Below are 27,880 nucleotides of genomic sequence, written 5' to 3' on the forward strand. Positions count from 1 at the left end.
CTGAGTCCAGTCCAGCCCCGAAGTCTTTCCACACAGATGGCAGGAAGGATTTTTACAAGTTTGGCTTCCAGGACTGACTCCCATGAAACCACAGTTCAGCCAGGGAACTTTTTGTATGGGATATATTTCACACCCTTGCTGTAAGCCATGAACTAACACCACTTTGGTTTTAAGTACTGTCCTCCTGGATTCAGTGCCTCAACTTTGGTGTTAACTAATAGAGGGTTTTGTTGTTGTTGGGGCTTTTTTTGCTTTTTTGTTTTTTACCTGTAGGTGCCAAACGAGCTGAGACACTTTGTGGAGTTCCAATGCCAATTAAAGTGCCTGAGAAGTGTCAGTTGGACCTCAGCAGGGCTTATTAGTTAATTTACCAGTTCCTAAAAAATTAATAATTAAAAAAAAACTTTTAGTTATAAAAAGTCAAGCTAAGCCGGACAGGGGCCAGCACCTCCCCGAGGCAATCACCTGCAGCTCCGGGCTGTGGTCCTGCACTGCCGACGCAGCCCCTCGGCCCACGCAGTCCCCCACGCCCCCGCGTAGCCCCTCGCCCGCCCCCTCTCCTCAGCGGCCGCCCTCACCCCACGCCGGCCATGCCCACGCGCGCTCCCTTCCCTCACAGCGCCCCGCGCCAAGATGGCCGCCCCTCCCCCTCCGGCCGCCCCCACCCCCGGGCCCACCGCTCCGCTCCCTGCACCCCACCCCGGGCCCCGCCGCCCCCGCGGCCGGGGCCGCCCTGCCCGCCGCGCAGAGGGGTGGGCGCCCTGGGGCCGCGGCGCGCTTCCGCCCGCGGCGCGGGGCAGGGCGGAGACAGCGGCCGGCGGGAGGCAGCGCGGGCGGGGAGGGAGGGAGGGAGTGAAGGAGGGCTAAGATGGCGGCTCCGCTGGCTGCGCAGGCGGGGGCCGCGCTGCGGGACCTGGCGCTGAGATCCGCCCGACCGCGCGGCGCCTTCGCGGTGAGTGAACGTGCGAGCGAGCCCGCCGCGGCCCGGCCCGGGGCCCCGCAGGCCCTCGGCGCAGGGACCGCCCCTGTCGCCGTGGCCCAGCCCGCCTCTGCGCCCCCCGGGCCGGGCCGGGCCGGGCCGGGCCGCCTCTCCCTGGCGGCGCCGCGGCCGGCTCCCCCCGCAGCTGGTGGGACACTTTCTGTTTTAGCTCTCTGTTTATTATGTGTTTATTTTCCGCGGGCTTCTGCGTGGTCAGGCTTTCCAAATCTTGAAGGACGTGTTAAACCTGAAACCGCGCAGAAATACATAATAATAATAATAATAATTAAAAAAAAAAAAAAAAAAACAAGAAAGCAAGCACAGGGAGCCCTGGCTGCTCGCCACCGTGGCTGGCAACAGATGTGGTTTTAGCTGAGACAAGAGCAGCGCAAAAGTTTTAAGCCAACTGAGACCCTTCTGAGGGTTTCTAGTAGGGCCTGTTAGTTTTGCTTATTTGAGTCTTCTTTTTCCTAACCTCCACTTAAGGTTTTCTTAATAGAAGTTGAAAATGCATCAGTGTTGCTAAACATAGTCCCATTAATTGGTGTTTAGCAGTGGTGCAAAGTGACCCCTCCCCTTTCTATTAAAAATACTTCTGATTATTTTAATAGCAGAAAGGGGAGGACATCATGCATAAAGGGCATTGCTTATAAAAACACACAGCAGCGTATTTCCACCAGCAGCGTCGCCTTAGGATCCGCTTTGGTTTTGGTGACGTTCTGCAGGTTTTGGGGCCACAGTGCTGCGGTGAAGGTCAGAGCAGCCTGAGGTTGCCCAGTTGCCTATACCTGGAAAGGCGCACGGTTGTTTTTCTGACTTCCTTATTGTTTTGAATTGTGAAAGTATTATGGGATAGAACGACAGAGCCTCCCCATAAATCCTTGGAAGTTCTTCCAAGATGTGACAGGAGGTTTTTATTCATCTTCAGTGGAGAATGGGGCCCAACAGTAGAAAATCTGAAGATAAAATGAGATACGTACATTTTAGATAGCTCTGTTACCTTTGGCAACAAGCTCCTTTAATTTGTCTTTTTATCAGATTTACAGCTGCACAGGACTCTGCTTTGGTCCCTGCTTCTGAGCAGAGTGTTGTCTCAGAAGCAAAAGCTTCTGGAGCGAAGGAAACTTGTTTCTGGTTAGTGCTGCACCGCAGGTGCGGCTGCTGGAGAGGGTGCATGTTACTGCTGGACGACCCATACATAGGATCCCTGTCAGATACAGCCTGTGTGTGTGCTGTGCGTGTGTGTGTGTGTACATATATATATATATATATATATGTGTGTGTATATATATATATGTACACACACACGCACAAACACTTCAACTATATATGAATTTTTGTGACTATGTTTCTACAATAAAATATGTTTGTTCTTGTTCTTGTACATGCACTTGAATACAGAGCATTGTCTAGATTGAGTCATCTCAGAGTGAAGTGTAGAAGTCGCTTTGGGGGAGCTCCATGTTGCCTCTGTCCTTGGGTATCCACTGTAGTGGTTTTTCGTGAATAGAGGTGGAATTTAGAGTGTCCAGACTATTCTCAGAGCAGGGCACGTGGTTTTACGCTCTGTGTTGCCCTGCTGAAAGCAGGGGATATCAGCTCAGATTCTCAAGAATATTCCTGGAATTTTAAGATAGCAAGCTTTTTTTTTGTCTTTACTTTTTTGTTCGTGGTGTTTATAAAATAGAGATACTGAACTTGTATTTTAAATCACATTTTATTTTTTTGTTTCTGAACTCCGACAGATATTGAGAACACCTCTCAAGATTTATATTTTCCAAATAACCTGTTTTCAAGAAGGCACCAATACTATGTATCAACAAATCAAGTTCTTGATTTCAAAGTATGTAATTCCCATTTAAATCATCTAGTCTTCCATTGTCTCAGGCTGAACTACAAACCTTACTGAAAGCATACAAAAAACTATGAGCCACAGCCTGGATTTTTGTGCAACAAAGTAGGGTAAGGCATCTGAGTAAGAGATTCCTTCCATTAAAGGAATTGTTCTCATTTGTAGCACTTGCTACTTTAATTCAGAGCACAAATTACATTGATAAAATGGAGTGGGCTTTTTCATGTTTATGTGGTTTGCTTTTATTTACGTAAACAGTATCTTGAAAAGACTCTATGTACAAAGTCCTATAAGCTGTCAGGTGTAGCAAAAGCTGCTCTCAAAGCCTGTTACATTGTTCTTTTCACATTGATCAGAGTCTTCCGTAAAGAAAGGATATTATAAAGAAATAAACTTTCAAAAGTATTTCATTTGTGATTTTCATCATCTTTTCATGTGTATACGCCGTGCATTTGCAAAACTCCAGTGTTGTAAACAGTAGTGTATTTGTTTAGCTTAGCAGTGAGTAATTCTATTAGTTTACTGATACCAGGAGACAGTCTTAATTTTTTTTTTCTATTGAGCACTGGACCGTAGAATATCAGTTTTGTTTCTGAAACAGTGCCTTCTGTTGTTTTGGTAACATTGTATGAGGAGATACCTGCTGAGATTGAAAACCTTTCTTGGTGACTTACGGGAATGTTGTATCTGTCACAAGATTTCTTACTATTTTAAAACTGGTGATGCTGTTCATAACTGTATTGAAAAAGAAGTTTTCTTAAGACAGTGTGGCTAGTCACTATAACCTACAAGAACAATCATTTTTCCATGTAATTTCATTTTAATACTGGAACAAATGGTACTTGATCCTGTCACATGAAAATATTTTATCATTCTTCTACCTTCCCTTTGGCTCCTTATCTTTTAAAAACTGTTAACATTTTTTATTCTTTCTAGTTTTTATGTTCTTGATAGATTTTTTTTTTTTTTGGTGCTTTTGGAGTTTAAATCTGACCGAGTGTTTCAAGAAGATAAAAAGATTCTGGTTGTCTGTAGGGCATGTGGACAAGTGTATTTAGACCCACTATTTCTGGAGCAGTATTTGTAAAGAGCTGTGACAAACGCTCTAGGGACCACTTTGTAGCAGAATTCAATCTTGTCGGCTAGCAACAAATAGGCTCCATTGAAGGCTGTTTATTTGAATGGGAGTTGGATCAGGCCCTTTGGGAGAAGGCTGTGTTTTCAAAATAGCCTCAGATACAGTGGATTTCAGTGATGAATATAAATAAGGAACAATTAAGAGAGAATCATAACAAAATCCTTAGGATACAGCTTAAGTTTTCTAATACAATGGCCAGATAGGGCTAGCGCATTCTGTCTCTGTATCTTAGCCTTCAAAACTGTCCTTACTCCTGCTGTAACACTTCCAAATTTCACGCGTATTGAAAATATACCAAAAAATGGGATGCAACACAATCCCTGTCTTAAAAAATTTACTGAATGCCTATATAGGTTTGAAATAGAGAACTGTTCAAGGTTACCCACTGCAGATGCCTTAAATTCCTAGACCTGAATACCTATAAAGCCTTGTTAACACTGAACAGAGAAAATTCTGTCTTTGTGAAGAAGTTATCAGCTGTAAGTGAAGTTAATGTTCTTCTGTTCAACAGGAAACATGATCAAAAATAACTTTCAATTCAGGTCTTCAGAAGTTGTATTTCAGGTACAGAATTCTCCCTCCTCCTCCCCCTGTGGCTTTATATTAAGTTCATAAAAATTTCTTGAAGTTTCAGACTGTTTTCCAATTTGACTTTTCCTATTTGACAGCTTTGCTATAATTTTAAGGTTTTACACTTAGAGGCAAGCAGTGCATAAGCTTACTGTTTTTTACGAACAGCTTCTTTATATAGGTATCCAAACCAAACAACTATAAAGCCTCTCCAAACTGCGGACAAAACTAAAATGTCAGAGTGCAGCAGATGTTTGGCCCACTCCTCCTCTGCAGTTGCATTAGACACATTGTTATCAAATCCTTTTGGAGGATGGAAGAGAGGAGTTACCTGACTTAGAAGCATGACTTAACTAGAAGCTCTCTATTCTCCTTTTCAATAGCAGAGAAATGAGGACAGTCATCAGGATTAGAAGAGATCAGATTCATTTCCCTCCTCTGCCTACATTTATTAAATCTCTCAGAAGACAGATTTTTTTTTTTTAATGGTGGTTTTATACTGGCAGACCTTGTGATTTAAGTGCAATGTGCTTCTGGTGCATACATTCACAGCTTTATCTAGGAGTAGAAAAGCATTTCACTTTTCTGCATTTATTCATCATTTTTGAAATTTCATGTAGGTATATTCAGGGTATAGGCAAGGAAATTCAGCCTTCGTAAATATGGCATTAGATTAAGAACCCTGGTTTCGCAGCTAGTTCTCAAACCTGGCTGTGGATAAGTAAACTCCTCTCATCTTAATTTCCAACCAGTTCACCCCATGATGTTTCTTACCTTGCTTGTCATATTTAGCATTAATTGAAGTTTTTACTATAAAAGCAAATGTTTGTTTCCAGTGATCTGACTTCTGAGGTACTAGTTAAAAATGCAAGTAGGCACGCTCCATGTTTCCTTTATGGGTATCTAAGTGTTTTTCTTGTTTTCTCCTGTTCTTTTTCTCTGATATGTGTGGGGCAATACATGTATTTTTTAATTGTTCTTTAATTTTTGCTGAATGATGACTAACAAGGACTGACGTGGGGACTGTGTGAAGATGTCAAGATTCTTTTTGGAAATACAGAAAGATGAGATGAGTATTTACAATTTATTGGCATTTGACTGTTTCTTAGAAGCAGGTCATTTTTCCATTATACTGCTCTTTTTGGAAGGTTCATGTTCTGCCTAAGTTAATAGTTTATTTATTCAATGTTTAGAGATATGATCTTTCTTTTTTTCCTGGCTTGAGGACTTGCATAGATACCAAGTTGGGATTACTTAGCCCCTACTGATTTCTTCTTTTTTCCTGCAGTTGACCATACCTATAGCAAGTAGCTCAGCTCATTATTACTCCAACAATCTGATTTTTCTGTGCAGCTTTGAGTCTATATTCTGCAGCTTTGAGCGTATACCCCAAGGACTGACTCCAGAAAATTCCCTTTTTAAATATCTCCACAGAAGAAGCCAGTTTCTAGCCATCTGTGAGTCCGTTAGCTGTATACTCTTCTCCCCTTCCCCCCCTCCTTGTAGCATTTTAATAAAATATGGGACATAGACAGAAATCATGTTATCAGTGCAGCTGATTATGACAATTACTTTGGAACTAGTAATTAAACATTGATCTATAATTAATAGATAGCTATTGATCTTATTTTAACTAGATAACACAGTAGGAGTAGGCATGAAATTAAGCAGAGAAGTTAACGCTGAGTATTGTGAAAAATTCCTTCATAGTGGACATATGATGTGATGTTGAAGTCTCCATTGCTCTGATGTTATTAAAAATAGACTCTATTAAAGAGTAAGCTAAAGCCTTTCTTTAATATGGCAAAGAAAATAACACAGAGCTGGCTGCGTTTTGTATGATTATTTTTTTTCTTTAGTTTGTAACGTGATGCTGGTGGTGACATTGATTTATGAATGAAAGAACTGAAAAATAGCAATTATTCACACTTATTTGTTAGAACAACTTTTTAAATTCTCAGTTAAAGATTATACTGATTAACAGCACAAAATGTTTAGTAAATGAAAGTTTGTAAATATCACTTTTATTTAAAAAGGTGCTGATCTGTTGACTAGATTTACACATATGCTTTTTTCTTGCTGTTCTCTCCATCTTTTTACTTGCTCCTAGATTTCCTAAACTACAAGATTCTGCATCTTGAAATTAAATTACCTTTTGTTTTATTCTGTGATAATCTGATATCATATAAGACTATAATCAAAACTTGTAACCATTCCTGATGGTGGATGCATATGGGTTGGGCTATTCCACTCAAAGAGTGTTTCACTGAAGCAAAACACCTTTTTAATATTTTGAGATTCCTTATTATTCATGTGAGTCTATTTGCCTTGCACATTAATAGTGCTTGGTGACAGGTCATTTTCAGTCCATCCTGTTCATCTTTAATTTGTGCATACTGCTTTATTGATTAGCCCTAGAGAGTAGTTTAAACTTGCCTTTATCATTTCTATCTTCATATAATTAATGGTTTGTATTTTAGCTTTCTTTTCATAATAAAAGGTGTAGATTCTTGTTGTTTGCAAGTGAGGGACCAAAGGTTATATGCAAGTCCTTATCAGCTAAATTAGTCTGTAGAAAAGGCGTTATAAATGTTGCAACTTTGCAGTGTGCTTTCTGCCTTTGTAGAGTAAATATGTGACTTTTTATAAAGTGCCTAACCATTTTAAGTTAATAAATCGGAGGATTTGTCCTAAGGAAGGTGGAGCAGACAAAATACTGACCTTCAGGATTCAGTGGACATTAATTCAGTTTGGAACAAAAGGGATATCATTTACTGCTTTATGATTAAACTGTAAAAGGAAGAGTTTTATTTGTCTGAGAATGGATGGATATTTTGAGAGTATCAGTAGCAGCAACTTTTAAAAAACCATTCATACAGTGAACATTTAGAATACTTCTGGAGCAATAAGCAAGCTCATGGGAACAATAACTGGGAAAGATGAAAAATGGCAAGGTATTACAGGAGTAGATAGACTCTGAGGAATATAAGCAATGAGCAATAGTCTCAATTTGTGTCAGGAGGAGAGAGAATCACTCTTACTGTAGTTACTTCACCTTTGGTATCTAACTCTTGTCCACCTAAATTCTTTGTGAGCAGTGAAAGTTTTGTATGAATTGTTAGGAATGGAAAATTTAGAGAGATCTCTGATCGTGTTTAGTAGATTTGTGTGCTTGTCCAAGACTTTTGAGTAGAAAATATGAAGCGACAAATTAAAAAACAGACACAAATTACCACTGGAACGCTTCTTCATTCTTTTGATATTTTCTTCTAAGGTATGCATGGACAAAAGAGCTGTTTAATTTTACATCTGCTGATTTACTGGCAGCCAAGGAAGCAGTTACTGCTTAACACAGAAAACAAAAGCTGCTTATACACAATATTGGTATGAAAGTGTCTGGGAAATTCCAGCTATGGAAAGAATTTCATGTGCAAATTATAGTAAGAGACAGGTAAGATAAAAGATAGATATCTATAAAAATTGTAGGTAACAATGAAATTAAAAGCAACAGAATACTTTTTACTGTCAACAGATTGCATACTTAGCATTTTTAAGTTCTGAAGATGGCATCAGAAATTAATTTTATTTTGCCTTAAATTTGCTAGCTGCTTCAACTGTCATACCAAACACATTGAAAAGGGTGAATCTATTTAATCATTTTTTTTTTGTGCAGCGTTTCAATCTGGATTTGTTTTTCAGTTAAATGACTCAGGTTAAAATTGTCTGAAGTAAAGCTATAAATGTGGGGAGTAGAGGAACTGACGTGTAACGCTTGCTTTAAACATGATATGAAACATTACCTGAGAGAGTAGCTGGAGTAGGTAGAGCTCTGCCGAGGGATGGGTGATGAACCAATTGAGAGCCTATGGATCACGGTTAGCAGGCAAACCAACACAGGTGATGTTACAGTAAATCTCTGCCACACTGGTCAGACCACCTGATCAGGAAGAAGTAGATGAGGCCTTCTTCAGGCAACTGGAAGAAGCCTCATGTTAGAGGCTCTGTTCCTCCTGGGGAACTTTAATCGCTCCGGTATCTGCTGGAGTGACTATACAACAGGGCACAAGCAATCCAGGAGGTTTCTGGAATGCACTGATGACAACTTTCTGATAGATGAATAAGGAGCTGGCAACGTAAGACACTCTACTGGACCTCACACCCAACCAGTTCTTCCAGGTTTGCAAGTATGTGAGTGGGGCAGGGGCCTTGGTGACAAAGGGCCTGTAAAGGTACTCAGTGCCTTCTTCACGTTGATCTTGGTTGGTAAGATTTGCCTTCAGGAGTCTCATATCCCTGGGACCGCTGGGAATGTGTGAAGCAAGGAAGACTTACCAGTGACAGAGAAGGATCAAGTTAGGGAGTGTGTAAATGAACTGGATGTACACAAGTCTGTGGGACCTGATTGGACCTACAAGTGCTAAGGGAGCTGGTTGATGTCATTGCAAGGCCACTCTTGATTGTTTTTGACAAGTTTTGGTCACTGGGGGAGGTTCTTGAGGGCTGGAAGAAAGCAAGTGTCACCCCTATCTTGAAGAAGGGCAAGAAGGAGGGTCCAGATAACTATAGGCTGGCCAGCTTCATCTTGATTTCTGGGAAGGTAATGGAGCTAATAATTCTAGAAACTGTTTCCAAATACATGAAGAACAAGAAGGCGATCGGGAGTAGTGAGAATGGATTTACAAAAGGGAGATCATGCCTCAGCAACCTGATAGCCTTCTACAATGACACTGACTCCGTGGATAAAGAGGGAGCAGTGAACTTTTTCTTATCTTGACTTTTCTAAGGCTTTCAACACTGCTTCCCATAACATCCTCATAAATAAAACTGATGAAGTATAAGCTAGGTAGGTGGACAGTGAGGTGGACTGAAAAAAGGCTTAACTGCTGGGTTTAAAAGGTTGTGAATAGCAGTACAAAGTCCAGCTGGAGGCCAGTAACTAGTCGTGTACCTCGGGGTTGATACTTGGTCCCATACTGCTTAAAAACTTAATGAGCTAGGTGATGGCACCAAGTGTACTCAGCAAATTAGCAGATAATACAAAACTGGGAGACTGTTTGATAAACCAGGTGGTGGTTGTGCCGTTCAGAAGGCTCTCAGTACATTGGAGAAGTGAACAAGCAGGAATGTCAGGAAGTTCGGCAAAGGAAAATGCCAAGCCCTGCACGAGGGGAGGAATAAACCTTTGGTTTTATTCCAGGGATATAAAATAGTCTGTCGATGGTAATAAAAGCATCGAAGATAGAGGTGTCGGTTCGTGTAGCTAATAGTAGAAATGGTGAATTTCCACCTCTGTGTTGGTCTTTGAATTCACTAGTTAATGATTGTAATGTCAAATACATTTTTCACTACATTCTTCCACTAGTGCAAAGATGTCTCTTCCCACATTGATGGCATCCGTTAAGAGTGAAATAAAGTTAGATTCGAAGATTAAAGAGCAAAATATGTTTTTTAAGTCACTGACCTCAGTAATACATCCTATTCCTTTGAAAATGTAGTAACAAGGATATTCTTGAAAACGATTCATCACACTCTTTTGTCTACAGGTCTTTTTTTAGACTGCTGCTATAGCAGTGGGAGACTTGGGGAGATGGGATGTCTTGCTTAGTGTTTTGTCCTCGGGGAGCCTGGGGCTGGTAGGAATACTTGAGAGTTTCTAATTCTAGTCTAGACTTCAAACTGTGGAATTGTTACTTCCCTGCTCATTCCCTTCATATGTGAGACTGGATGGAGGATTTGGGGCTGGTTACAGACTGGATTACTGCCGGAGGTTGAATGCTGTGTTCATTTCTTTGCTGTCTCTCATGAACAACCGTTTTGGATTGACATTGGCTTTGCTGGTGACCTCTGTCACTTAGTGCCTGATTAATGTTACCAGCTGGCAGGTAGGCAGTGTTTTTAAAAAGCTACTTGATGAACATGCTTCTGATGAAGGATTGCTCTGCTCTACTCCCTCAGCTCGCTGATTAGCTTTTATTGTACACTGAACTTCCTTGCGTCTGAAAGTCTCAATCATTCCGAATGGCCGAGCACAGGCAGCAAATGTGCCTGCATTTCTAGGAAGAGAGAAATCAAAGATAGCTTTGTTTTAAAGATGCCTTAAAATAGCCTTTCATTTGCCTGGAATATTTGATCAGTGTTTTGGAAATATAGAAAACTAGGGTCAGAGTCTTCGATGGTGATGAACAGATAATGCCGTTCATAGTGTTCTAGACAAGGTTACTTTTGGGTTTGAGGATGACAGCAGGATGAATTTACAGTGCGAATAATGGAGAAATAGTGGTAGGAAAAGTGACCTACAAAGGGAGGAAAAATAATCTTCGGCTTTCTCTTAAAGGCATACTTTCTTCCCTTATTCTGTGACAGGTTCTGACTTTTCCCCAGGTCTCTGCCCAAGAAGTCAGAAGGCTACCTACCTTTTGTACATATGTTACTTTCAGTGTGTTTCATCTCAGTCTGAATCAACTAGTCTAATTAAAAATAAGATTTATTAACAGTTAAAGGGGAAGAATTCTGATTTAAAACAAATACCAAACACCAGTCAGTTTTTTTGGTACTTCCAAGATAGAAACTGTTATGGTCTGTTCTGCACTGGTAAAGCAAATCATCTATGACTTGGGATGCAGTAGAACTGTTTGCATGAATGCTTTTCTCTATTTATTTTTCTACTTCTGTGGGCATTTGCATCTTTATTGCTTAGGTGTGTTATGCTGCTTATTGCTCAAAGTCGTAATGTACTGAGATGACACAATTAGGTAGTATGGAAATTACCATGATTTGACTTCATATATTAAGGAGCTGGAACAAAAAATTATAAACTGTGATTATGCTTCATATTTACTTCACTGTCATAAGAGAAGATGAAAAATAGAGCTCAAACCATCTAAACTGATAGTATATCAGTGTTTTCTATAAAATACCGGAAAAAGTATTAATACCTGAAAAGGTATTCTTCCAGGGTGCAGCAGGAAAGAAAGCTGCTTTGGTAGATATGATCACTTGAGTCAGGAATTCAGAAGCATTTCTGACCCACACATTGGCAAAGACTGGAGTTTCCTAAAAATTCAGGAAGCTTAATTCAGAAGGAGCATATAGAAAATTCATACTGGGCATACTCTGGGTATCATACACATTCTATCATTTGGTTGGTTCTAAAATAGTTTAAGATTTTCTTTCTGGTTTTATTTAATGTGGAAAACATTTTTTCATAGTTTGCATAAAAGTGTAATTTTAATCTTGTAACAAAATTAGAATTAAACATTTTATAAGATGAGAGCAAAAATATTAATTTTCCCCTCAAGATATCTAAAATAAAAGAACATTTCTAATTTATGTGGAGAAGATAGCTCATTTTACTTTTTGGGTAAGTAATGCATATCACCAGCAATTTTGCTTCGTTTGCAAAGGAAGAGAATGTATTACAGTATTTTCTGCAACTGATTATCCAGTTGTATACGTATATTTTCATCAGATACTTCAAAGCTCATATTTTTTAGGTCAGGAAAGTATGCTTTTCTTAAAGCTTTGAAGTTTTAAATAAACAAAATGGACATAATTTGACTAAAATTAATTACTAATGCAAAATGTTGCTATTGACAGCTAGCCCATTGACAAAAGCAGAAATTGAGTCTGTGAATTCATATTCTTTATACTTTCTAACCAAACCAGGGCTTATTTAGAACCTCTGAAAATTGATTCTCAAAATATAAAGCTTCTGTGAGCATCCCTGCTTCTTGGGTGTATGTGGATGCACAATAAATGTCTTCAATACTATTTTATTGTGCTGAAATTTGGGTACAAATACAAGAAAAAACTGGCTTGCAATTTCTTTCTAAAGTAAGTAGATCACCTGTTCCCTAGCTAAGCTGCCCTGCAGAGTTGGTTGCCCCCTTGTATGTACTAGTGGCTTTGGTTTGGGGCAGGTTACTTTGTTTTATTGACATCCTATTTGTTATATGGCCTTAAGAATGCTGTTCAATGTAGGAAGTTTTCACCTCATCTTAGGCTTGGTTTTCAAAGTTGTTAATGATTTACTGCTCATGTGAACTTTAGTGGGATTTGTGCATACTCAGCTCTGCTCAGTCAGCCTTTAAATGCTGAACAGAATGCATCAGAGAACTTGGTAGTGTCTAAAACATGCTGCCTTTTAATTAGCATCCATTTTTTCTGGGTATATGTTCTATTACTATTGCTTGTAGGTAAACAGAAGTCTTGCTACTTCCATCGCTTTTAATTGCTCTAGTCCTCAAAAAGTGTATCCACAGACATGTAAAAAATACTGGCCAGGTGGTAACTTGTTAAATCTGCATAGTAGTGCACAAGGATGGTTTGGAAGTAGGCTGAGATTCTGCTTTTCTGAGATAGTAAGGATGACAGAAGGAGCTCAAGTCTGACCCTGTGCGTGTTGGTGGTAGTTTACAATGAAGGTTAGTGGGAGGGAAAGTGTATTTACGGAGTAGCTGTCAAAATCCCTATGTGTAAGCAAGCTGTATATAAGTTTATAATGTACCATCATTACCAAAGATTTTCAATTTTTGTCCTGGCAAGTGAAGTAAACATAAGGATAAATCAGAAAGCCGTTTTTAAGTGTGATTTAAAGGCCCATTGGAATGGAATTGTGTAGTTTTTCTTGAGCTAATGACCAAAATGAGCCCTGCTGTGTGGGAACACCGCACCGCACTGCGTTATTGCCAGGGGAGTGCAAAGGTTAAGCCTGGGATCAATCAGTTTGCAATCAGACTGATTATAAAAGGAGAGGAAGGAGTAAAAGCTAAAATCAAAATAACGTAGTAGGACAGAAAGGTACAAAGAAAAACGTTCAGGTTCCCTTAAAGTAAAAAGGTTTCTCGTAATAAGGAGCTAGCAAGAGCATTCAGGAGAACTGCTGGGGAGGCACTTTAGTTTTGTTAAAATAACAATGTAGGTTTTTCAGCCCCACTTCTATCCATAGTACTTTTACTTAGAGACTGGCACAGCCTAAATGATCCTTACCATTTTATCTGTAGTATTGTGAAATAGTCCAGACATAATCGAGATACTTCTCCAACTTTTAGGAAAGTTCGTATTTCTCATGCGCATGTTGCTGTGACTGAAGGTTAAAGGTAATATTTCCTGAATAGATATTGTTCCATTTTGAATCCAGTCTATATGGCTATGTAAATGAAACTTTCAGAACTATAAATAATATATGAACTACCCTGGTGGGGTCCTCTTATATTTCTGTTGCATTTTTTTACAGTGCAGCAGTGTTACTGTTTGGGGTTGAAGCCACTGGAGAAAGATTCAGAAGGTAGGCTTTAATGAGAGAGAGAAATAAAACGGAGAGAGCCTCAGCAGCACCGATCCACTTTAGAGCTGATGGACGTCCTGACATTCCTCCTTCCCAGCCGAGGGTGCCAGCAGTAAGAGAGGGAAGAAAATGCTGAAACAAAAAGCAAGAGGGATGTGTTGAAGTATCATTACATGTTTCCAAAGAGAAAATTTGTTACTATATCGTTACGGTTAAATATATTTTTTAGTGGCAGGAAGTGTTGTCTTAGAGGTGGAAGGGTTGAATTCTCATGGTATTTTATACAGTTATTAGTGAATTAGTTTTGAGACAATAGGCTGTGAATGATATGTTCAAGTTCCCCTGTCATGATAGTATTAAAGTCTGAGGTTTACAGAACTCTAACAGGGCCACATACAATTTTTACTTGAAATCACTCTGTACGATTGATGATTTAGCTACTGAGAGAGTTTTAAGAACCTTTACCCATTTCTCAGTAAAATTCTATATAAAATTTTCTTTCATTCAAATTCAGTAGGCTTTTATCTTTGGTAAAATCATTCAGCCTTCCAGATTAATTTTTACATTCAGGGGAGGCTGTTACTTGTTGGGGCAGGAGCTGTTCTCTTCTGAGTGGTTTCTGCAGGATCCTGGTGCTGTGGCCCTTCCTCCATTGCAGGGAGGCATCAGGCTTTTCGTCTCTAGCTGGTGTGTACCCTGCTGGAATCGCTTGTGGCTGGCTTGGAGCCTTTCCTCCTCAAAAAGCAGGAGCGTAGCTAATATAGCCATATTGCGTAGGCAGAGTTTTATAGGTGTTTAACTTGCATTGACTGCTATGTACGATCATGGTTCATTTCTGTAGTATTATTGAAACAAATCTGCTTTTGGCTAGACCTGGAATTTGAAGGAGAAAGTAGTTGTTTCTTGTTTGAATTGTCTATGAATAAATGATTAAGAACTGATAGGTATTGTTTGTAGTGACTCTTTTCTTTGAGTGAAAAAACAATTACTATTTCCTGTTTAAGTCGCACTCTTTAGACAGAAAAAGAGAGAAACTAGATGCAGCCCACACACAAGCAAAGAGAAATTATGAGTTGAAAATTTAATACCTGCTTTTGTTTTCAAGGCCATGTTACACTGCAGTAAATCTACAGATAGACAGTGTTTTACTACACTGTTCCTACAGGTAGGTTAGAATTTATTAGTAACACCAAAAAAAAAGAAAAAGAAAGAAAAAGAAGTTACAATAGCTGGTTGTGTGGAAAACATCATGTACCATGTCCCCCAGAGACTACTTCAGACTCTGCCTTATTGAGCTCCATGGTGCTGCTACATGGTTTCAGACCGAGTCTGTAGCAGTTTCTCCCTTTGAGAACAGATGTGTGTTAGCACGTGCCCAATCCAGCCTCTGCAAGGGTCTGTAATGCACTGAAACTGGTACAGCCACATTCTCACAGTTGTGTCTGCAAGAAGGAGTATTGGTGTGTAAGGTGCACAGATATTAATTCCTCTACTGCAGCCATAAGTTTTTAGGTTGATACAGGTCTCAAAACTTGTACCTGTTCAGAGGGCCAGTCCTGAAGATTCACTAGCAACTAGACTTTTAATATTCTTTTAAATAGTGTACACTATATTCTATTTTAATTTGTTTCAAAACAGTTCAGCCATACTTTATAATGTTTGATGGCACTCATCAGTAGTGTCTATATATCTGTCTAATAAAAGTTCAGTAAATTAGTGTAATCATTAAACAAACTAATTTTTGTTCTCCTTGTAGCTGATGACTGCCTGTTTCTGAAAAGGCTAGTGATGTCAGCTGGCATCTATTAGGTTTTAGTATGTCATGTTGTCTACAGGTTGTAATCTGTAGTTTATATCGTTGATTTATTATGTTGCATTAGAATGATCACTGCTGTTTTGTATTTGGAGAACAACAAAAGTGGTTTCCCTTAACTAAAAAGGCTAAATATACCTTCCTTAGACCTTCTGTTATAATACCTTCCTTTTCTAGAATTGACATGTTACTAGTTCAGGAAAGCTCTTTTCCTTTATTTCTTTGATGTTTGTCACCATCTTGATGTTTCCTGCTGTGATGCGCTGTAATTCCTGCCTTCCTATCTGTGTGTTTCCGTGGCTCCTATTCAAAGAATCTTGCAACATGACAAGAGAAATTGGCTTTTCCTCAAAATCTGTGAAAGTCGGAGGAAGATTTAACTAAGCTCTTGTTTTGATTGCATGAAGTAGCATTAAAATGGTGATACAAACACCAAATGTAATAAAAGAATATCCTTAAACTGTTTTAAACTATAAACTTTTGAACTATAGCTCTTCTGAAGTGTTCCTGTTCTCCATAATAAACTCTGTAGTGAATCTAAGTAAATGCTTTAGAAAGAATTGAATAGTTGAGTGCTTAGGTTGTAGTTTCACATCGTCTTCTCTGGACTTGGTTTGCAGCTGGCAGTGCAGTGGTCAATATTACTGCTAGCCTGGTGCAAGGGCTAGTGGTGGTCAGGAAGGATGCTCCTGTTGCCACCAGTGCTTTCTTACCTCTCGCCTTCGACGGATGCTGTGGTGAGAGCTAAACTATCAAGAAAAGAAAAAGGGTTGCTGCTGGATTAGCTTGCTGAAGTGGCTCCCTTCAGGCTGGGGGACACAGGAGCAGGTAATTGGAGCTGCACAGCCACTGTGGCAGCTGGCTTGGGGCGGGCTGGGCAGAAGTGTGAAACCACAGTCTTGTAGTGACCTCTTCTTCCTGTACACTGGCCTCTCCATTTTTAACTAATAAATGCTCTGATGGTATGGAGACTGTATAACCAGGTTAGGGTATTGCACCAAAACTGAGAGAATAGTAGTGAGAGCTCTAAACTCAAGTCTGCATCAAGTGCCAAGTCTGGAGCTTGGTGTAACTCAGCACTGTTTTTCCTGGATTGCAAGAACACACCAGGAGCAACTGCTCCATCCCTTGAGTGTGCTCCTATTTAAAGGTCACTGAACTGCCTATGGATTGAGGTGATTACAGTTCTCCCCCAGTGTAAGCATGACTTAAGGATGGATTACTCTTTTCAGAGGCTGCAGAATACTCAGCTTTGAGTAAGTTCAGGTGTCCCTGAAAAACTTAATATTAAGGCAGTGCTTGGTAAAGATTTTCCAAAATAGGATTTAATGTTAGGCTTTTCGATCAAGATTTATTCACTCAAAGTAATAGCTAGATTTTCAGGAGTATGGACTTCTAAGCAGAAGCAGTTACTTGTTTCACTCTTTTGAAACTTTTCACATTTGCCTGCTTAAACAAAACTTAGGCTTTTGAAACTCTTGGATGTCTTCTCAACTATGTGAGTCTATTTTTTGTAACAATTTTATTTAAAACAGGCTATCCTAGTAATAGCATTTTTAGTTGTGTTTGTGCTTCTTGTAGAACCAAATCCACAGCTTTTCTACTTTCATGCCTACAAAGAGAATAATTTAGTTATTTAACATAAACATCTTGTTTCAAAGAGTCCTATGATTGTTAAGAATACTAATAATTACCCACGAGAACAGGTTGTCTATGTTTTTTTTAGTAAATATCAATGTGGTGCTTTTTTACTTTTTTACTTTTCTTTTTCTTTTTTTTTGGATGTCAAGTTGAGTGTTACATAAACCTTAACAATTGCAGCGACAGATCTCGCTCACTCTGAAAAGTGAGTATACGGTTCGGTAGCATAAAACAGTAAATTGCCCTTACAGTTTATTGATCAAAATGTCATAGCTTTTAAAGAATTTGGAAGTGCAATCTTTTTTTTTTCCTCTCTTATGAGACATACTGCCTTTTACTGCACAAGATATTGTGTGATGTATTTTAAGTAGTAAATTTGGATCCTAAAGGCCTGTAACTGTTAACTGGAGTCTTCTGTGTGTTGTCTTTGTTTTAATCCAGTTAAAATGAATTCCTGCTTATAGAAAAAAAATAACAGAACGTAACTCTGAAAAGATTTCCCACTGTGCCTGTGAAGAGTTTAAAATCAAGTGCTGATGTTTAAGTTTACTCACTGTTTTGATGGTTTTTGCAAGAAATAAGCAATTCCTAATATTTTTCTCTCTTTTTACGTGGACAAAAGTATGGAAACCTCATTTCTGTCAGGCAAATATTCAGGAGCTCTTCCTGAAGAGTGCAACTGTCTTTGTGCACCTGTTTATAAATATAAGAAGGATTTTTCTCAAAATGCTCCATAGTGCATGAAGTTGGTAACCTCTGCTGACACCAAAGGCAAGTCGCTGCTGTGTTGTGTCTAAGGTAAAGTGAGCGATTTGGGTTAGTGATGGAAGATACGTCCTAAGACGTATGGTGCTGGCCATCACTGCATAGGGGAGGACATGTGGTTTGGCTTAACATAGCATTGCTCTTATTTCTGATCTTCTTTTGTACTTAAAATATCTCCCTATGTTCACATTTTATGGCTTACATTTTTGGTAAACGTCTTCTGTTCAGTATAATGCCTTTTTTTCTAAAATTTGATTTCCTGTCAGAGTAACTACTGATTATTTATTCTTTATGTCAGCACTGTCAGCAGACTAAAATAAGTTATTTAGTATATTTCCAGTTGCTTGTTTGGTTTATGTCAGGTATATGACCTAATAAAATGTACCTATTTGTGAATTATTTTATATAAATTTATTCCATTCAGTTGTATTTCTAATGTTCTCTTTTGATAGGAACTTCTACTACAACTTTGCCAATTACAGTGCTGTGTGTTAATAAATATAATAAATGTTTGCTACTTCCATTAATGAATGGTATGCTCTTCCATTGCTGTCATTTTTGGATATCTATTCTCTTTCAGATGCACTTGGGATTGTATTGCAGGTTGGAGGACACATATCGAATAAACTGGAATGCTGTAGAATGTGTTGGATAAGCAAATGGATTTTTAGTTAGATGCTTTTATTTTACATAACAAATGCTAAGCATACTTTCTGGGTTTTTTTTGTTACAAGGTGCATCTAAAAGATTTTCCAGTTAGACACTCCAATTTTTCTCCCCAAATGATTTTTTTTGCATTGTAATACATTACAGGCTGTTCTGTATTTATAAAAATTGATGCTATATTTGTTTGACATACAATTTACATTGGCAGACAGATAATGTACCAATAGCACTGTTTTATATTGGTACTAGTAGAAGTGTTTTCTACTAGCGTAGACCTTTTGTTCTAGTTATTTGAAGTATAGGGTTTTTGATATTGTTGTCAGGTTTGAAAGAAATGGTGTCACTTGTAATAGAGTCCTATTAAGTATATTCGTCTTTTTGGTAAGCCCTTATGTTAGAAGTTTAATCTTAAAAATCTTATTAGGAAGAATTTAATTCTTATTTAAAACTTGAGCTATGCTATGAAATAATAAATTGCACATGTGGTAGTATTTTCTTACAGCTTTATGGACTCTTTTTTTTTTTTTACAACTTATTTGTTTCTGCATATGATTAAAAAAAAACACCTTTCGAAATATCTGAATCTCAGATGAGAGCTGCTCTCTGTATATAATATGTATACATAAATACATGACGTAAAGAAATAGCTCATTTAAAAGCTATTATTCCCCCCCTCCTCCCCCCCCGTGGAAATATCGGTTCTGTTGGAAGTCTTCAGCAGAAACATAATACTTATTTTGCCCTTTTAATAAGAACTTGCTTTTCAAAGGCTAAATTTTTTAGCTTGAGCTTTTCTTTATTCCACTGTATGAAAACATAAATACTAGATTTTAATTTCTTTAATTTATTCTCACTGGAGTGATTTTAACTTTTTCTTGGTTAAAAAAATTGTAGCTAACATGCTAAGAAGAGGTAGAATGACAACTAAAAAAAATTAGAAAAGTGTATTTTAAACCTAGCACTGTTCTTTGGACTGCTCAGAGGTTTTCAGAAGTTAATGGTCAAGTTTAAAGTATATGTATAGTAATGAGAATGTGCAAGTTTAGTTGGAAGTATTTTAAAACTATTTTGGGTAGGAAAAAATTCTTTAAGATTAACAGGAAATATGCCACCAGTGGAAATAATAAGGCTCTAGATTTTCTAGTTCTGGCCTGTCATCCTATGAAGACAAACCTTAAGAGGTCGCATTGGGAGCTCAGGTTTCAGCAAAGCCCATTTACTATTTCCAGTCCTTTCCTGGTAGGCTGGAGTGACAGAATCTCTATAATAAGGCTTTTACTCCTTGCAATAAAAAAAAAAAAAAAAAAAGATAAAACACAGATATAGCTTAAACTGGTTAAGCATATTGCCTTTCAGCCAAACTGCGTGGAAAAGTCAGAGAGATGTATGGTGTTTTCCAGTACAGTTTTCTGACTAGTATGTGTGCAGAGGAAGTAATAGTATTCAAGAAGAGGAATAAGCTGGGAATAGAAGGAGGTTAGAGTCGATAATAAGCAGAAATTCTTAAAAAGTAGCTGCTGCCTTAGTTTCTCTTTTACGTGCTTTTTTCTTCCTCTCTACAGATTGAAGTTATTTTTCCTGAAGGTAATTTACATCCTCCTTCCTCAGTCTGCCTTTCTGAAAAGACAGGAGTGCAGTGGTGGGTGCAGCAGGGCTCTTCAGTGCTGCCGAGAGCAATTAAATCCTTGACGAGAGCAGAGCTGGAGAGTGGGAAAGTAAATAGGAGGGCTGGGAAGCGTGGGACGCTGGAGTTGTGTTCTGTGCCCCGCCGAAGTGCCCCGCTGATAAGCCTCAAGGGGAAGGGCTGGATTGTGTCTGTCCACAGAAGACTAGGCCTGGGAAATAACTTTCTTTTACAATTTTGTAAACTCCTTTCTAGGCTGTCTTAGGGCTGTGTGTGTTTGTGCAGTAGTCAGGGACCTGTAGGTATCTGTAGGCTGCATCGAAATTCACTGTGCCCGGGAAGCTATTTCAAGGCCACCTCAGCTTCTTGAGACTGCTTGCTACAAATGCATTTGAGAGGGTTGAGAACTTCGTCCGACAAGGATTTTTCCAAATTCTTGTACTTAATTGATTCTTTTTATTGCTGTCTCCCCTATGGCTTTGTTTCTGTCATGCTGGTGACTTTTCAGTCTTTCAGCCACATATTTATTATAACTGAAATGTCTTTGAATTGGGGATTAGTTCTTGGGATCATCTATTTACTCACATTTCTAACATCTTGTGGTCATTTTCTTATTTTTTGTTCTGTAAATCTAAAATGCATTTGCTTGTGACATTTTTTTCTCATTTTTTTCAAGATGATCTTAAAAGAGTAGTCTTTTTTATAGATTCAAGGCTTTTGCTTTATTTCATCTCTTTTGTCACTGCTATATTTTGCCTGTTCTTCTAGACATCTGGTGTGTATGCTTCAAGTGCTTTAAAGCAAGTTTTTCATATTCTTTGCTCTTCAGAGCTTTTAATACAAACTTTGTTCATTTCTTCAATGTATTATATTCCATCTACTGTGGTAGACTGTACTAATTCATTTTGTTGAGTTGTTTATTTACAACTAGGAGTTTCTATTTTGTGAAAAGCCACGACTGAAAGTTTTAAGTTGGCATTCACTTAAGGTAGCTTCTCTTAGAATCATATAATACAGAAGAGAGAAAAAAATGTATATACTTACCAGTTTTACATTTGTAGGCTTCTCTTTTCTGTACCAGCAGTTTTTGGCCAGATCTCTGCTTTGTCACCCTTAGGACTGTTTTGCCAGTTCTTTCAAATTAATTATTCTCTTTTTTTATTTTTAATCTGTGCTCCTCAAACCTGTCTCGTTCATAATTTGTACAGGAAATTTTCTCATGGTTTCTTAACACTACTTTTCTAATATTTAAATAAGAACAGACCTCTGTGCCTGTATGCATGTATGTACCTACACTGTATGTATATGTAATATAATTTCAACATCTCAGTAATGATTTGGAATATCTATGCAGAGCATTTGGAGTTTTATCTGTTTTACAACTGGAAAACGCGTACCAAAAGCTTTTGTAACACACAAGAGTATGGCTGGGAATAGAGCTTATTCCAGCTTCCTGTTTGAGCTGTTAGGCTTGCATTTGGTCATTAACTGAGCCAGACTGGAGCTGCCACCGGCATACGGGGCACCGGGTGGGCGTCCCTGGAGAAAGGACCTCTTCTCCTAAGAACAAACGGAGTTTCCGCTCCTCAGCGTGCCATCGTCTCCGCTCCGCGTCTCTCGCATCTTGGGAGCTGACGCCGGTGGCCGTCCTCAGCTGGTGCCTCTTCGCAGCCCATGTTGTATGAGAGTCTTCAAAAGATTTTTATCACTTAAATGTTGTTAGTTTGAAGTAACATTGCAGATGTCAGTCTGCAAGACTTTGTGCTGCATTGCAGATCCCGTAACAACTACTTAATCCCTACCCAAACAAAAATTTGGAAACAAGTCACGTTGAAAGAGATTTTTTTTTGTCAAGTAACAGCAACAGAAGTCTGGCCCAGAACGAGATTACTTGAATGTTTTCCATTTAGTTTATTTGGTTTGGATTAGCTTACTAACAAGTACATGCAAAATTGAGATTTATTCTAAATGATCAGTAAAAGTTAGGTTTTGAAGACTAATTCTTAAATTTTCGTTGCTATGTTCACTGTTTATTATCTGAATTAGTGAACTGTAGATATTTCTATACAAACCATTTGGTATTAAGTAAATGTGCACAAGAAAAGTACTTAGTAAGTTGTTTAACTCAGCTTTTTATTTAATACAGCAACTTTAACATTTTTTTTAATTATTTTTATTCAGAAGCAACTTGACATACGTCTCAAAAGGTCGTGTGGTTTCCCATAAATACAAAAGGTTGCCTAACACAAAAATTAAGAATCCTAATCTGTAATATTTATGAATATTTAACAGATGAGCGAAGAATGCTACCAAACTTAGTGTAGACCTATTCTTTGTTTCAGATCGGCATTTTATTGACTACCAACTAAGGAGAATTAACCTTTCTTTTGGAAAATAGAAACATGGAATTTGAGAACAATTGATTAATTAAATCAAGGTTTCTTACTTTCTGACTTAAATTAGAATTGATGATTTTGTTCATTTTGTTCTAAGTCAGTCAACTTTGACTGAAGGTCTGAACTTACCTTTCTGTACCTCAAAGTCAGATGTGTGAATTCTCTGTTGATCAAGAGAAATGGAAAAAGGAAAGTCTTTGCAGATGTTATTGTACTGTAGCTCCAGGCCCCAGCAGGCAGATGTATTTCTTGGATACAGCTTTTAACTGGAGCAGAATTGATTCCAAGCCAGCTAGTCTCATCAAGGTGTGCATTATTTTTTTCCTTTCTCCTCCTCTTCCTCTTCCATGGTGGTTGGCTTTAATCACTTTAGGGATGTTCTTTCATTTGCTGTTCCTTGCAGCTGGAAGGTGGGCCTTTGAAAATGGATTTTAATCTTACGGCTGTGATAACCTAGTTTAATAATGTGCTATTTTGCCTATACAGATTCAGACATGTGAAGTGACAATATGTGCTCACAGGTGGTGCTTCTCCGCAGTATGCATGTGCATGTGGATTAAATAAAATGTGTGAATTAAATGTTATGAAATACACATATATAAAAATATCAATTGTATATCAGTAATGATGTATTCAAAAGTCCTCATAATAATGTTATAATTATGAGAGAGTCTTTTGAGAAATGGTGAAAAAGAGAATGTTTATGAATGTCATAGGTAGAACTAGTATTTTCTCCGGTAGAAGCTGGTTTGTAGCTTGACAGAAACTGTGGGCCTGTTGAGTCAGCGTTTGGTTAAGTTCTCTGTCTCTATTTTCCATCTGAGGTTGGATTTGACCTTCAGGGTCCCTCCAGGCTCCTGGTGTTAATCCCTTTGTGGAAATGACCATGAAGTAATAGTTGTTAAGAGTCTAACAGGGGTCTTAAAATAATAAAATAAATTAAAATTCAGAAATTATGAGTATTGCTTTAAATTGTGACCCTGAATTTGAAGGCATTATGTAAACTTAATAATGTATTGTGTCTGAATAACTTTGAGAAATAGAAAACATACTGAGGAGCCTGTACAATAGAAATATTGCCTAAAATTAGAGATAGTATTGTCAGCATGCTCTTTGGGGTTTTATTTTTTAGCATACTTCATGAGGTTGCATTAAAAAGAATTTAAAATGTGTCATTCTGAGCTTGTAACTATTTATGTTCTGTGGGAGTTGCTTCATGCAGAAAACCTGGTGATGTGCAAAGATGGGGTTTGCATTTCTGTAATGCATCAATCTTTTGAGTTCTGTTTCAAAGCAAGTAGCAACAGATGATGGTTTGCTTTTGATATAATGCAATATTTAATATTGTGATAAAGGGTTTGTATTATTGAAAACCATTAACATGGAGGCTTTTTGTTTTCAGTATAAAGCTATATTAGGATACTATTTTTCCATGGTGTTAGTAATCAAAGTGTTAATATAATAAATCCTCTTTGTCTAATGTGTCTACGTGTATGGTACTAGCTTGCATATTGTACCTCATGAGAAATCAATGATTTATTTTGGGCTTCCTGCCATTAGAACAACAGTTCATCTCTACATACAAGAAGAATAACATTTTTTTGCTGGTGTAAATTGTAACTATACCATTGCCAGGAATCAGTGATACCTTTCAGAATAACTTTTCAGTTTCTCTATTTCTCTGAGTGACTATAATAATCTCTTTGAATTGTTAGTATGAGAACTGCCCAGCCTACAGAGATTACTAAAATATTATCTAACTTGTATCTGTAGATTTGTGCAAGCATGAGCTCTTTGTCAAAGAATTCTTATTATTATCAATAGTACTTTCAGAGGTCTGTGTTTGACATCTTCAGAAAAGTCAGTTTCTACTTGTGATCAAAAATTTCAAGATATTTATTTAAAATGCATAGAAATGTCTTTGCAGAGCTGGACCTAAAATATCTCTCTTGCAGGTTTTATTCTTTTAAAACCAGCATATGCATTATGGAAGTATGCATTGTAATAACAACAGGATGTCAGCTTAGCAGCTCCGTAGTTCTTGCTTCTGTTGGTAACAGTTTATCCTGTGCAGAGAATGTGCCCTTTCTTTAAAATCATTTCGTAATGGACTCCTGACTTCTACAGTGTCTATATGCGATATATTTACCTGCAAGACTAGTAAATGTTACCTTTTTTTAGTGTAAGATTTTCGTATCTTTGTATCCATGAAAAAAAACGTAGGCACTTGTGACATCCAAACTTGTATGTTGACGGCAGGAGATAAATTCTTCTCTAGCTGTAGTTGGACTTGCATGGCTGAAGTGATTGTGCTGGATTTTTCAACAAATATACCTAGAACTGCAACCAGCTAAGCACAGATAACAGTCCACCACAAATAGTACACATATTAGTATGTAGTCACAGAATCAGTAAGATTGGAAGGGACCTCTGGAGGTCATCTAGTCCAACCTCCCAAAGATTTCCTGGTGCTGGTTCTACTGAGGCTTGAACCCAGGACCTTCAGTGTGTAACGCAGATGTGATAACCACTATACTATCACTCTTTCTTAAAAATTGACACCAGTTCCATTTTAGTTGTTTTTCTTCTCAGTTACACAGCAATAAATGTATAATATCAATCTAAATGATTTTAAGAATTATGTAAAATCTACTGTTAAGAAGGAATATTTAGTGTGAAACAATGAATTTGTATTTAAAGTAAGACTACTAATAGACAACATAAAAACGTAAGTAGACTTTAGATTTCAAACCAAGTATATTTGCAAATCTGTGCTGATATTTAATACAACACGTCTTACCTAGCCAAGATCATCTAGTGAGCATTGTGTAGCTTAAGCTTTATAGATTTCAGAATACTTTGGGTACAAAAATGTTGAGAAAAGGCACTTGGCTAAATCAATGGATATTTTACCTCTTCTCTGAAATAGTGTTCTGTAACTGCTAGTTTGAGATAACGATAAGGATGAAGAGCTCAGCTGATTGTTTTATGAGCTGTTCTTAATGAGCATTGTGTTACTTTCCCTTCTCATTTTTGTAGGCTGTTCAATTAACCCCAAGACGATGGCTGAACCTGCAGGAGTACCAAAGTAAAAAACTAATGGCAGACCATGGGGTTACAGTTCAGAGATTCTTTGTGGCTGATTCTGCAAATGATGCCCTGGAGGCTGCTCAGAGACTAAGTAAGTTAACTGACGATGGGAGAAATCTGCTTCACTAGATAGCAGCCTGGAAAATAAATTCCTGTCTAATAAGTTGTACACAGTCTTCAAATTGATGCTTATTGTAAAGGTCTGATGTACTTTTGAGATCTCAAATATCTACTTCATTTCATATGTGAAGAACAGTTGATGATAGCAATATTTTTCAGAGCTTTATTTGTAAAATCTTTTGTGGGCAGTATGTAACATGAAGTCTTTTAATTAACATTACTTATGTCATTTTCAATAATTCAGAAATGAGAATAACATCATAAATGGTTGCTTTGAAGATTTTGTTGTTCTATACTTGATATAATTTAAGGAACTGTGAAATAAATGAACTTGCCTAAAAAGTTATTTTCAAACAACTTACTGAAAAAAAAAAGGGGGGGGGGTGGAGGATGGGGAGAGGAAGATGGTTGTGGTGTCTTCATCCTTGGAGATACTAAAAAAACAGCTGAATGCAGTCCTGGCTGCCTGTGGTAGCTGACCCTGCACTGAGCAGGGGGAATGGACTAGGTGATCTCCAAAGATCCCTTCTAACCTCAATTGTTCTATGATTCTGTAAAAAAAATAAAATACATGCGAGAAAATTATATGCACACTATATTTGTCCACATGGGAACAGAGAAAAGGTGAGTTATTTACCATCACAAAAAGATTTGATAATGGCTGGGAGAGAAGAGCATGCTTCTGGAACTCCATTTAGGTTCTCTGACAGCATGTTCCTTTTAGTCTAGTATCCTTAAAATTAGAATTTGTGACAGAAATGAATTTATGTAATACCTATTTTCCAAAAAGGAAATATGGTCAAATAAGTTTATCACTCAATTCCGACCATGGAGGGGAAAAAGTTATCTTTTTTTAAACTTATTAATAATAGTGTATTGCTTATTTTCCTCTTTTCATTTAGCCTTTGTTAAAATTAATATACCATATATCAAGAAGTCAGAGGACAGACACCATTGTTATCTAACTGTGTAATAACAGGAAGGGAGTTTTTTGTTTATGTCTCACATAATGCACAAACGATGTAGTTAAATGTGTTTGAATTTTATGCACTGGAAAATAAATTAACACAACTTACTCATATCAAAGATCTGATCAGACCTTGAGTAGCTGAATAGGATTAGCATAATGACTTGTTATATCTCTGTAACTTCACTAAGTTATGCTTTTCAGTAATCAAAACATTTTTATGTGAACCAGAATATTTAAAAATATATTTCAAACAAAAAAAATTGTTACTGTTATTGTCATTTTTCAGTGTAAACTGAAAAATGCTGGCACAAATCAAAGCTCATAAAATTAAAAGTCTGAATAAATGGCTGGTTTTGGAGGGTTTCTTCATACGTGGACATCTGACAAATTCAAGAAATACTAACTGAAGCTGTGACAAGTTTTTCACAAATCTTACAGTTCTTAAACCCCCCGATCATGATTGAACCCATAAAGGGATTGATCTATCCAGTAACCATAAGTATTTTAGATCCCTATAACTATTTGGAGAAATAAATTACTCCATAAATGTTGGTAGATTATTTGTTGTTCTATGATGCTAGATTTATTTTAAACAACCTCTGCAAAGCAAGCTTATGTGTTTTACAAATCACAGAAATATTGGTGTGTAACAAAACTATGTTGAAATTAAAAAAATTCAGAAGTAATATATGTATATATATTATATATATGTATAAAAAAAATCTTTGCTAATCAAATTTTTCCATGCAAGTCTTTCCCCCACTCCCTAAGCTGGACTGACCTATTAGCACTTCAAACCAAAAAAAAAAAAAAAAAAAAAAAAAAATCAGTCAGTGGTACCTTTCTTCACTGTATATTGCTGTATTCAAGCATGGTGCATTACTGGGCTTTAAGGAATTGTGCTTTACAGTATGAAGGCTGTCTCGTGTTGAAATGATTGATGCACTCCATTGATACACTTAATAATTAA

At 37.7% G+C, this 27,880-nt stretch overlaps 1 protein-coding gene across 1 annotated transcript in view; it reads left to right on the forward strand.

The window, feature by feature from the left end:
* The first annotated feature begins 840 nt into the window (after window positions 1-840).
* SUCLG2 (succinate-CoA ligase GDP-forming subunit beta) overlaps window positions 841-27,880 on the forward strand; it is a 131,742-nt gene continuing 104,702 nt past the window's right edge. Inside the window, exons 1-2 of the mRNA XM_062585688.1 lie at window positions 841-952; window positions 25,770-25,911. Of these exons, the coding sequence (XP_062441672.1) occupies window positions 869-952; window positions 25,770-25,911 (226 nt within the window). The 5' untranslated portion in view covers window positions 841-868. The remainder of the gene's footprint in view (window positions 953-25,769; window positions 25,912-27,880) is intronic.

This window comes from Rhea pennata, chromosome 12, assembly GCF_028389875.1.
Source record: "Rhea pennata isolate bPtePen1 chromosome 12, bPtePen1.pri, whole genome shotgun sequence".
Lineage (NCBI taxonomy): Eukaryota > Metazoa > Chordata > Aves > Rheiformes > Rheidae > Rhea > Rhea pennata.